The sequence below is a fragment of the Nerophis lumbriciformis genome, linkage group LG22 (genome assembly GCF_033978685.3).
Source record: "Nerophis lumbriciformis linkage group LG22, RoL_Nlum_v2.1, whole genome shotgun sequence".
In the NCBI taxonomy this organism is placed as follows: Eukaryota; Metazoa; Chordata; class Actinopteri; order Syngnathiformes; family Syngnathidae; genus Nerophis; species Nerophis lumbriciformis.
The window spans coordinates 35,656,139-35,669,619 of NC_084569.2; the positions used below are offsets into that span (position 1 = coordinate 35,656,139).

Consider the following 13,481-nt stretch of genomic DNA (forward strand, 5'->3'; position numbering starts at 1 on the left):
CAACGATCTTGAAAAAATTGCAAGAACAAATATTCAGTCAGTGTTCAAAAACAAGAAAAAAAATACAAAAATGAGGGGTATTTTATTTGAACTAAGCAAAATTATCTGCCAATAGAACAAGAAAATTTGGCTTGTCAAGACTTTCTAAAACAAGTAAAATTAGCTCACTTCAATGAACCCCAAAATACCTTACAATAAATATATTCTCATTAATAATTCACTTTTCTTGGTAGAAAAAAAAGAGACCTTTTTGCTCAATATGTTGAAAAATATTCTTAAATGAAGTAAATGCTAGTGCCATTATCTTGACATAATGATATGCGCTCGGCATTGCATTTCTTGAAACCAGCAAACTTATACTAAAAACTAATTTATTGTTCTTAATGGAAAGGCAACAAGGCAACCGCTTGTTACTCTCGGGGTCTCCTAGCCGCTCAGGCAAATCATATTGTCTAAAAATGCATTTTTCCATCGATAACATGACATCATCGCGCCAAGTGCGTGCTCTTTCAGTCAATTAGTGCGCATATATACAGCCCGGCCCCCGGCCAAACATTTTTTTAATTGTAATTTGGAAGAATTTATCTGAATGTGCATGAACTATTTCTGTTCAAAATTGTTAGAAATGTCAAATGTTTAAATATTAACTGTCAGTTTACTGTACTGTGCCAACTGTACTACTATATGAGTACCTATTTTCTATTGTTTCATTGAAAATAAAACAGCAAAGTTTATTTGGCTGTAATCTGTTTTAATTATGAGACACAATTGTGTCAAAGTCATGATTTTTTTTAATTTCATGCTTGAAATAAGAAATGATTACTTTAAAAAAGTAGTTTTATACTTGTGAGTGTTGATGACACAGCTTTGCAACAGTTGATATTCTAGTTTCAAGCATGTTTTACTCAATATAGGTCATCAAATCTCAGCAACAAGCTGTAATATCTTACTGAGATCATTTAGGAGCAAAACCCTTAAAACAAGTAAAACACTCTAACATAAAATCTGCTTAGTGAGAAGAATGATCTTATCAGACAGAAAATAAGCAAATATCACCCTTATTTGAGATATTTCATCTTACTTAGATTCATACTTGCCAACCTTGAGACCTCCGATTTCGGGAGGTGGGGGGCGGGGGTGTGGTTGGGGGCGGGGCTAAGAGGGAAGGAGTATATTTACAGCTAGAATTCACCAAGTCAAGTATTACATATATATATATATACATAAGAAATACTTGACTTTCAGTGAATTCTAGCTGTATATATATTTATTTTATTATATATATATATATATATATATATATATATATATATATATATATATATATATAAATAAAAGAAATACTTGAATTTCAGTGTTCATTTATTTACACATATACACACACATAACACTCATCTACTCATTGTTGAGTTAAGGGTTGAATTGTCCATCCTTGTTCTATTCTCTGTCACTATTTTTCCAACCATGCTGAACACCCTTTCGCAGGTACCCAGAAAGGTTTCGAGTACCATCAAAAAAACTGAATCTCTGAAGACAGTATAAAAATCTGTGTTAAAGGTGTACAAATACTGTTTGTATAATAAGCATGTTATTTTTTTACAAATGAGGGTTAAGAGTTCAGTACTAAAAAAAAAAAAAAAAAAGAATGTGCCTTAAGTACAGTTTTTTAATTGAGCTGCTGCATTTTTTGGTTGGGTTGTTTATTTATTTTGAGTAACTTCTATACATTTCTAAAAGGGGAGGAATGTAATAGAGTTATCTATGTTTGTCTGTTGCCATCTCCTGGTGAATGTTGGCTATAGCGTACTGGGGTTACTTTTTGGTTGGCCAACGATTTACGTGGTGTTGCGCACCTGACGTCACTCAAGTCCGCATGGAGCTGGAGGGGGCGTGGCTTCCAGCTCCGCCTGAATTTCGGGAGATTTTCGGGAGAAAATTTGTCCCGGGAGGTTTTCGGGAGAGGCGCTGAATTTCGGGAGTCTCCCGGAAAATCCGGGAGGGTTGGCAAGTATGCTTAGATTTCAGTTTTTGCAGTGCGATATTGGTATCGGCAAAACTGGGCCTGTATTTAGTTGATACTAGATTGACACCATGGATTGATACCAAGTATGCCGAATCGCCCTTCCCTATTCATTTATGCTAAATATTAGCATAAAATATACTGTTGGTTTTAGAGTGTTTCATGTTGTGTTTCACACTTTTGACAAATATTAATTTGATGTGTTTGTTTGCAGGGTGGACAGTGTGCTGAAGCAAATGGTCGCACATCGTGACCAGGACCAGCGTTTGCAGATACTGGAGACAGAGGTCCGTACTGCATCAATTCTTTTACTTATTCACTTCAGACTAGGAACCAAATACCGCACGCTAAACAGCATGTGTAAATAAATAAAGTTGCGTTTAGTATAAGTGGGACTAGGATCTACTATGACCAGTGTTGGGTTAGTTACTGAAAACCAGTAACTAGTTACAGTTACTAGTTACTTTATTTCAAAAGTAACTCAGTTACTAACTCAGTTACTAACTCAGTTACTTAGACCAAAAAGTAATGCGTTACTGTGAAAAGTAACTATTTAGTTACTTATATATATTTTTTTTTGTTGATTTTTTTTAAGGCCCCCTTTAATGCCCTTTTAGCCTTCATTTCAGTACTGTTATTGCACTGGAGAATAATACAATCTGTTGATCAACTTGACTGAACTCTGCTAAGCAATGTGGTCTACATACAACACACAAAGACAAAGATATGTTTCAAAGGGCCAATTTGTTTCAGGCCAGAACAAATTGACAAAACTATTTGAAATAGCTGCAACATAACATACATAAGTAACAAACAGCATAATAACAACATAGCTGTAAACCAAGGAAGGCACACACTACATACACAAAGCCTAACCAGGCGTTTTTTTCTCTCAAGGAATTGTGAAATAAAATCATGTCTGAAGCCCAGAACACTCTACACATTTCCCCAGTTTTAGTTTAGAGATAAGGAAAGATTGGCCTGGCCCACTAGCATCCCTCTTTATGTTTGTGAACTTTATAGTCTATACATTTAGAGTAGGGATGTCCGATAATGGCTATATCAACCGATACCGATATCAACCGATACCGATATATACAGTCGTGGAATTAACACATTATTATGCCTAATTTGGACAACCAAGTATGGTGAAGATAAGGTCCTTTTTAAAAACATTTTCTTGAAAAAAAAAAGAAAGTAAAACAATATAAAAACAGTTACATAAAAACTAGTAATTAATGAAAATGAGTAAAATTAAGTGTTAAAGGTTAGTACTATTAGTGGACCAGCAGCACGCACAATCATGTGTGCTTACGGACTGTATCCCTTGCAGACTGTATTGATATATATTGATATATAATGTAGGAACCAGAATATTAATAACAGAAAGAAACAACCCTTTTGTGTGAATGAGTGTAAATGGGGGAGGGAGTTTTTTTTTGGGTTGGTGCACTAATTGTAAGTGCATCTTGTGTTTTTTATGTTGATTTAAAAAAAAACACACAAAAAAACCGATACCGATAATTCCCGATATTATATTTTAAAGCATTTATCGACATCTCTAATTTAGAGTGATGTGATAATCAAACACTCTAGAAGTCTAGAATGAAAGAGCAATAGTATATAAGCGAATTGACAGAGTGTGTGTACCTTCAGTGCGCAGTGCCTCGTTAAAATCCAGCCGCTGTTGCTTAGGAGGTGAAGTGTGTCCCTCTTTACTAGCTACGTCGCAGCATGTTGCTTTTGTAGCTGTTTCAGCAGATTTGAATTGCTAGGATGCAATCTTTGATCCAAGACACAACTTACATTTAACTAAAATGTTCTTTTCTTTGTGGTCGACAAAAGAAAAGTAGTGAGAATATCTCCATGTTAAGAAACTCGGCTTCGGGCTTCGCCATGTCTTGTTAGTAAACACAGACACGCCCCCTCCCACACACAGTCACATACACACATACACAGCGCGCCTCTTCCTTGTTGCCTCGTCTGCAGCGCTGCAATAAAACACACTCAGATCTTCTCAGTTGCTAGCCAATACTACATAAAAAATAACGTAAAATACCGCAGTAACGCATCATGTAGTAACGGTAACTGAGTTACTGAATATAAAAAATAACGCGTTAGATTACTATTTAGTAACGCGTTAGTCCCAACACTGACTATGACTGCGTTTACAACTGATTACAAGTGAAAAAGTGGTGCAGACCGCCCTATTTAAATGAGGTTTTTGTGTATACTACTTGCATAATGTGCCCAGGGAAACACTTATTTCCCTCCACATTCATGATATAATGCTCCCCAACCTGGCCTGTTTTGCAATGATGTTGAACATTTTTTTATTGACATCCAGCACCATTACGTCATGTTTGCATACATCATACATCTATTGTCTGCCCTAAATGTCAAAATATCAGTTTTGTTTATATCCCAAAGATGCCACCCCCCAAACCCCCCCAAAAAGAGAAAAACAGCAAAAAATAAAAAACAAACCAAAGTAATAATATTAACAAATAAATAAATATATAAATATGTATAGTAATAATAACAACAACAACAACAACAAACAGATAGTGAATAAATAAATAGGAAAAAAAACTATAAACGTATAGGGAGTAATCTTTTTTTAAACAGTCACTACTTTGAGAAAATTAAAATCAGGCTTATGGGGCGTCCTGGTCGTGGAACTGTGGACCAGCTCTATACTCTCGGCAGGGTCCTTGAGGGTGCATGGGAGTTTGCCCAACCAGTCTACATGTGCTTTGTGGACTTGGAGAAGGCATTCGACCGTGTCCCTCGGGAAGTCCTGTGGGGAGTGCTCAGAGAGTATGGGGTATCGGACTGTCTGATTGTGGCGGTCCGCTCCCTGTATGATCAGTGTCAGAGCTTGGTCCGCATTGCCGGCGGCAAGTCGGACCCGTTTCCAGTGAGGGTTGGACTCCGCCAAAGCTGCCCTTTGTCTAGGGAGGTGTTTAGGGCACGTCCGACCGGTAGGAGGCCACGGGGAAGACCCAGGACACGTTGGGAAGACTATGTCTCCCGGCTGGCCTGGGAACGCTTCTGGATCCCCCGGGAAGAGCTGGACGAAGTGGCTGGGGAGAGGGAAGTCTGGGCTTCCCATGCCCGTGTCCCTTGGGAAGTCCTGTGGGGAGTGCTCAGAGAGTATGGGGTATCGGACTGTCTGATTGTGGCGGTCCGCTCCCTGTATGATCAGTGTCAGAGCTTGGTCCGCATTGCCGGCAGTAAGTCGGACCCGTTTACAGTGAGGGTTGGACTCCGCCAAGGCTCCCCTTTGTCACCGATTCTGTTCATAACTTTTATGGACAGAATTTGTAGGTGCAGTCAAGGCGTTGAGGGGATCTGGTTTGATGGCTGCAGGATTAGGTCTCTGCTTTTTGCAGATGATGTGGTCCTGATGGCTTCATCTGGCCAGGATCTTCAGCTCTCACTGGATCGGTTCGCAGCCGAGTGTGAAGCGACTGGGATTGGAATCAGCACCTCCAAGTCCGAGTCCATGGTTCTCGCCCGGAAAAGGGTGGAGTGCCATCTCCGGGTTGGGGAGGAGATCTTGCCCCAAGTGGAGGTTTTCAAGTACCTTGGAGTCTTGTTCACGAGTGAGGGAAGAGTGGATCGTGAGATCGACAGGCGGATCGTTGCGGAGTCTTCAGTAATGCGGACGCTGAATCGATCCGTTGTGGTGAAGAAGGAGCTGAGCCGGTCGATCTACGTTCCCATCCTCACCTATGGTCATGAGCTTTGGGTTATGACCGAAAGAACAAGATCACGGGTACAAGCGGCCCAACTGAGTTTCCTCTCCCTTAGAGATAGGGTGAGAAGCTCTGTCATCCGGAGGGAGCTCAAAGTAAATCCGCTGCTCCTCCACATGGAGAGGAGCCAGATGAGGAGGTTTGGGCATCTGGTCAGGATGCCACCCGAACGCCTCCCTAGGGAGGTGTTTTGGGCACGTCCGACCGGTAGGAGGCCACGGGGAAGACCCAGGACACGTTGGGAAGACTATCTCTCCTGGCTGGCCTGGGAACGCCTCGGGATCCCCCGGGAGGAGCTGGACGAAGTGGCTGGGGGGAGGTAAGTCCGGGCTTCCCTGCTTAGGCTGCTGCCCCCGTGACCCGACCTCGGATAAGCGGAGGAAGATGGATGGATGGATGGATGGATGGGGGCGTGACATAACTGACCCAGTTTTCCCAGTATGAAGTACATTTCTCCAATTTATAATTAATAAAAGCTGTTCTCTTGTCCATTGTGATTTTCATTCATAGCTTCAAAGTTAGGCTCTCCTGGCCATGGTCTTTTTACAAGCCACTTGCAGGATATTCATTACTGTTACATATACTGTAATATTATTGTACATGGCAATTGGGATTTGTTATATATTGTATATGATACATAAAAATATAATAGAATATAATATATCAGTATATATATATATATACTATGTAAATATTACTTATATGTTATATTACATGTTTAGTCTACTTATTCCTGCATTATCCTTTCCATCCTTACCCTTTCCATCGTTTGAAACTGAGCTACTGTGTGGAACAATTTCCCTTGCCTAAGTCAAATGACTGAAGTGTTAAATATCTGTGTCTGTATCTAAAAGACTCGGGGCTTGGAAAAAATTATTCATCCTGCAAAAAAGTACCTAACTCTAAAGCAGGTACTTTATTTTTTACAAAAATGTATTTTTAATTGTTTCTATCACCTCTCTCCTAGATGGAGTACTGCTGCAACTCTCTCTCCTGGATGATGGAGGCCATGTCTCAGAGTAACCTCATCAAAGCCAACCGCTCCCCTCCGGTCTTAAGAGGTAAAAGATCCTTCACACCTTGTCAGGTGTACGTCCACCTTTTTATGGGAACGCATACTTACCGCTTCATTGTTCCCTCTCTTGTGTAGACCTGTCTCCAAGCTGAACTTCCTAAACTCTCCTCACAGAGATATGTGCGAGCACACACACACACACACACACACACACACACACACACACACACATACACAATCTTGTATTTGTTACCCTCTTGAGACCTCTGAAAAATGGACCACCCTTTATAGATATATCAAGATTTTTATTTACAATATTAATAATGTATACATACTATGCAAATATAAAAACATAAGCTTTTAGTTGAATTTTTTTAATTTTTTTTTATTGGTTTTTAATCTTCATTATTTACTTCAAGTTATTACAGTATGTCTCTATATACATTTTTTTTTTTTTTATCAATTTTGGCCAAAAGGGGGCGCATTTCTATTTCTGACACACACTTGTTATTACATATGTTGGCCAGAGAGGGAGCACCTCAAATTTTTCCACACACTTGTTATTTCATTTGTTGCTCAGAGGGGGAGGGAGCACTTTTAAAAACACTCAATTTTGAAAAATCCCTCCTTTGTGTGGGACCACCCTCATTTTGATAGATTTCCCCACCAGGGGTGCAAATGAGACATTCTCTATGATGGTTTTCCGTATTGGGACCATGATTTTGGTCCTAACTTGTTCACCGGTCCTCATATGGAAGGTGCTTTTCCTTGTCGATGTCTCAAGAACGTTGGTAATACAAGAACACACACATACACACACATTCTTGTATTTGTTACCTTCTTGAGACCTCCGAAAAATGCTTATCTCTTAAGGACCACCCTTTCTAGATATATCAAGATTTTTATTTACATTACTAATAATATATACATGCTATGCAAATATAAAAACGTAAGCTTTTAGTTGAATTTTTTATTTTTTTTTTGCTTGTAATTGGTTTTTAATCTTCATTATTTACTTCAAGTTATTACAGTATGTCGCTATATACATATTTATTTTTTTGTGTTTTAATCAATTCTGGCCAAAAGGGGGCGCATTTCAATTTCTGACACACACTTGTTATTACATATGTTGGCCAGAGGGGGAGCACTTCAAATTTTTCCACACACTTGTTATTTCATATGTTGACCAGAGGGGGAGGGTGCACTTTTAAAAACAGTCAATTTGAAAAATCCCTTCTTTGTGTGGGACCACCCTCATTTTGATAGATTTCACCACCAGGGGTGCAAATGAGACATTCTCTATGATGGTTTTTCCGTATTGGGACCATGATTTCGGTCCTAACTTGTTCACATCTCCTCATATGGAAGCTACTTTTCCTTGTTGATGTCTCAAGAAGGGTGGAAATACAAGAACACACACACACATTCTTGTATTTGTTACCTTCTTGAGACCTCCGAAAAATGCTTATATCTTAAGGACCACCCTTTATAGATATATCAAGATTTTTATTTACAATATTAATAATGTATACATGCTATGCAAATATAAAAACGTAAGCTTTTAGTTGAATTTTTTATTATTTTTTTGCTTGTAATTGGTTTTTAATCTTCATTATTTACTTCAAGTTATTACAGTATGTCGCTATATACATATTTATTTTTTTGTGTTTTAATCAATTTTGGCCAAAAGGGGGCGCATTTCAATTTCTTACACACACTTGTTATTACATATGTTGGCCAGAGGGGGAGCACTTCAAATTTTTCCACACACTTGTTATTTCATATGTTGCCCAGAGGGGGAGGGAGCACTTTTAAAAACAGTCAATTTGAAAAATCCCTTCTTTGTGTGGGACCACCCTCATTTTGATAGATTTCACCACCAGGGGTGCAAATGAGACATTCTCTATGATGGTTTTCCGTATTGGGACCATGATTTCGGTCCTAACTTGTTCACATCTCCTCATATGGAAGCTACTTTTCCTTGTTGATGTCTCAAGAAGGGTGAAAATACAAGAACACACACACACACACACACACACATTCTTGTATTTGTTACCTTCTTGAGACCTCCGAAAAATGCTTATCTCTTAAGGCCCACCCTTTATAGATATATCAAAATTTTTATTTACAATATTAATAACGTATACATACTATGCAAATATAAAAAGGTAAGCTTTTAGTTGAATTTTTCTTTTCTTTTTTTTTTGTTTGTAATTGTTTTTTAATCTTCATTATTTACTTCAAGTTATTACAGTATGTTTCTATATACATATTTATTAAATTTTTTTAAATCAATGTTGGCCAAAGGGGGCGCATTTCAATTTCTGACACACACTTGTTATTACATATGTTGGCCAGAGGGGGAGCACTTCAGATTTTTCCACACACTTGTTATTTCATATGTTGCCCAGAGGGGGAGGGAGCACTTTTAAAAACAGTCAATTTGAAAAATCCCTTCTTTGTGTGGGACCACCCTCATTTTGATAGATTTCACCACCAGGGGTGCAAATGAGACATTCTCTATGATGGTTTTTCCGTATTGGGACCATGATTTCGGTCCTAAGTTGTTCACATCTCCTCATATGGAAGCTACTTTTCCTTGTTGGTGTCTCAAGAACGTTGGTAATACACACACACACACACACACATTCTTGTATTTGTTACCTTCTTGAGATTTCCGAAAAATGCTTATCTCTTAAGGCCCACCCTTTATAGATATATCAAGATTTGTATTTACAATATTAATAATGTATACATACTTTACAAATATAAAATCATAAGCTTTTAGTTGAATTTTTGTTTTTTTTGGTTTGTAATTGGTTTTTAATCTTCATTATTTACTTCAAGTTATTACAGTATGTCGCTATATACATATTTTTTTTTTTGTGTTTTAATCAATTTTGGCCAAAAGGGGCGCATTTCAATTTCTGACACACACTTGTTATTTCATATGTTGCCCAGAGTAGGAGGGAGCACTTTTAAAAACAGTCAATTTGAAAAATCCCTTCTTTGTGTGGGACCACCCTCATTTTGATAGATTTCACCACCAGGGGTGCAAATGAGACATTCTCTATGATGGCTTTCCGTATTGGGACCATTATTTCGGTCCTCACTTGTTCACATCTCCTCATATGGAAGCTACTTTTCCTTGTTGTCTCAAGAACGTTGGAAATACAAGAACACACACACATACATTCTTGTATGTGTTACCTTCTTGAGACCTCCGAAAAATGCTTATCTCTTAAGGCCCACCCTTTATAGATATATCAAGATTTTTATTTACAATATTAATCATGTATACATACTATGCAAATATAAAAACATAAGCTTTTAGTTGAATTTTTTTTTTTTTTTTTTTGTAATTGGTTTTTAATCTTCATTATTTACTTCAAGTTATTACAGTATGTCGCTATATACATATTTATTTTTTTGTGTTTTAATCAATTTTGGCCAAAAGGGGGCGCATTTCAATTTCTGTCACACACTTGTTATTACATATGTTGGCCAGAGGGGGAGCACTTCAAATTTTTCCACACACTTGTTATTTCATATGTTGCCCAGAGGGGGAGGGAGCACTTTTAAAAACACTCAATTTGAAAAATCCCTTCTTTGTGTGGGACCACCCTCATTTTGATAGATTTCACCACCAGGGGGTGCAAATGAGACATTCTCTATGATGGTTTTCCGTATTGGGACCATGATTTCGGTCCTAACTTGTTCACATCTCCTCATATGGAAGCTACTTTTCCTTGTTGTCTCAAGAACGTTGGAAATACAAGAACACACACACATACATTCTTGTATGTGTTACCTTCTTGAGACCTCCGAAAAATGCTTATCTCTTAAGGCCCACCCTTTATAGATATATCAAGATTTTTATTTACAATATTAATCATGTATACATACTATGCAAATATAAAAACATAAGCTTTTAGTTGAATTTTTTTTTTTTTTTTTTTGTAATTGGTTTTTAATCTTCATTATTTACTTCAAGTTATTACAGTATGTCGCTATATACATATTTATTTTTTTGTGTTTTAATCAATTTTGGCCAAAAGGGGGCGCATTTCAATTTCTGTCACACACTTGTTATTACATATGTTGGCCAGAGGGGGAGCACTTCAAATTTTTCCACACACTTGTTATTTCATATGTTGCCCAGAGGGGGAGGGAGCACTTTTAAAAACAGTCAATTTGAAAAATCCCTCCTTTGTGTGGGACCACCCTCATTTTGATAGATTTCACCACCAGGGGTGCAAATGAGACATTCTCTATGATGGTTTTTCCGTATTGGGACCATGATTTCGGTCCTAACTTGTTCACATCTCCTCATATGGAAGCTACTTTTCCTTGTTGATGTCTCAAGAAGGGTGGAAATACAAGAACACACACACACACACACACACACACACACACACACACACACACACACACACACACACACACACACACACACACACACACAGTGTACTCGGACTCAAGTATGCTTTAAATTGCTCTTTAGGTTGGGTTGATGTTGACATGAAACAATGTCTTCAGTATAAAATGTGCGAGTTGAAATTGTATTGCCCTAATTGTGTCCATTGTTTTGTTTCCTTGTTATTTTTTCCTGTTTCCGCCTGCATTTCCTGTCCGTCTTTTGTTTCCTCATCAGACGCCTCAACTGACAAACTTGTTCATTGGTTCTGTGACGGACCTCTTAACTCAAAACGCTTGCATTTCAAATTAACCATGAAATTAAATTAAATTAAATTGTTTCCCCCCAAAATAGCGCAATTTTAACACGCAGCATGCCTTTTAAGAAGGCAAACAAAGATAACAAATATGGAAATAATTACATTATTTTTTTAAGTAATATAATAATAATAATAATGTACAGCATTTACCTTGAGGAGGAAACTTCTACAGTATCTACTTTCTCCGTCAAACACACCATCAGCAACATTTCCGTATTTTCATGGATAAAGGTATTATCTCTTAGACTCATTCTTCTTCAGTATGGTGAATGCCATATTTTGAATGATTTCATTTGCTCTGCTTAGCTCGTCAGCCAAAGAATGTCATTTTTGCACATGCTGCCTCAGTCTCTGCATCCCGGGGTCCAAACCCAAACCAATCATAGCCTTCGCCGATAACACTGATGTTCTTGGTGAGAACACTTCTGAGAGAATGTTGTGAGAGATGATTTTAAATAAACCGTGTAAAACACCAAGTTTATTCTTTGTTGGGGTTTTTTTTTTTACTTGCAAGAATAAGGAGAGTTGCACAAAAGCAAAAATACAAAATGCAGGTGTCAACACAACTCTATCATACAGTTGAGATAACTTAGGAAATACCCGAAAGCATCATTAACCAATGAGTTACTGGATCCACGTTCTATTTGCTACTGAATGCCTGAACACAGACATTAAAATGACAGCTGGGTGATACGGCACATTTTGGTATTGATACGATACCAAAACAAATACAGTGCCAGTGTTGCCAATACTGATACCGAAACTTTTTACCTGTAGTTTTCTTAATTTATTGGTCATGATTATAATCAAACAAAACACAGGGCATATGAGGGTATTTTTTAAATAATTAATCAATACATGAAAACAATATAATGTCACATTGACAAAATGATGAAATTATTCCTTATAATTACATACAAAGCGTCGTGCAGTCAATAATGCACAAATAAAGTCAACAAGAGCAAAAACTACAAAGACATACGGAAGAATTCAGATACTCTACTTTTTTGTTACTTACTTGGGAAAATGTGTTAGCTTAAAATTAATTTTTTTTTAATTTAAATAAAACAAAATGTACAAACTGCATCATTTTTTAATGCATGGACATCTGTATTGTTGTCATTTATATATATATATATATATATATATATATATATATATATATATATAAACAATATATATCGGTATATATATAAACATACAGTATATATATACAGTATATGTGTATGTATATATACAATATATGTATGTATATATACAGTATATATGTATGCATATATATATACATACAGTATATATGTATGTATATTTATATACAGTATATATGTATATATACAGTATATATGTATATATACAATATATATGTATGTATATACACTGCATATGTATGTATGTATATATATACACCGTATATATGTATGTATATATACAGTATATATGTACTGTATGTATGTATATATACAGTATATATGTATGTATATTTATATACAGTAAATATGTATATATACAATATGTATATATGTATGTATACATACAATATATGTATGTATACATACAATATATATGTATGTATATATACAGTATATATGTATGTATATTTATATACAGTAAATATGTATATATACAATATGTATATATGTATGTATACATACAATATATGTATGTATACATACAATATATATGTATGTATATATACAGTATATATGTATGTATATATATACAGTATATACAGTATGTATGTATATATACAGTATATATGTATGTATATATATACAGTATATACAGTATGTATGTATATATACAGTATATATGTATGTATATTTATATACAGTATATATGTATATATACAGTATATATGTATGTATATTTATATACAGTATATATGTATATATACAGTGTATATGCATGTATATACAGTGTATATGTATGTTTATATATACAGTATGTAT

At 36.3% G+C, this 13,481-nt stretch overlaps 1 protein-coding gene across 1 annotated transcript in view; it reads left to right on the forward strand.

Annotated features, from left to right (window-relative positions):
• trpm4a (transient receptor potential cation channel, subfamily M, member 4a) overlaps nucleotides 1–7,318 on the forward strand; it is a 119,309-nt gene extending 111,991 nt beyond the window's left edge. Inside the window, exons 27-29 of the mRNA XM_061973798.2 lie at nucleotides 2,235–2,307; nucleotides 6,749–6,842; nucleotides 6,932–7,318. Coding sequence (XP_061829782.1) covers nucleotides 2,235–2,307; nucleotides 6,749–6,842; nucleotides 6,932–6,948 — 184 coding nt within the window. The 3' untranslated portion in view covers nucleotides 6,949–7,318. The remainder of the gene's footprint in view (nucleotides 1–2,234; nucleotides 2,308–6,748; nucleotides 6,843–6,931) is intronic.
• Nucleotides 7,319–13,481: the final 6,163 nt, after the last annotated feature.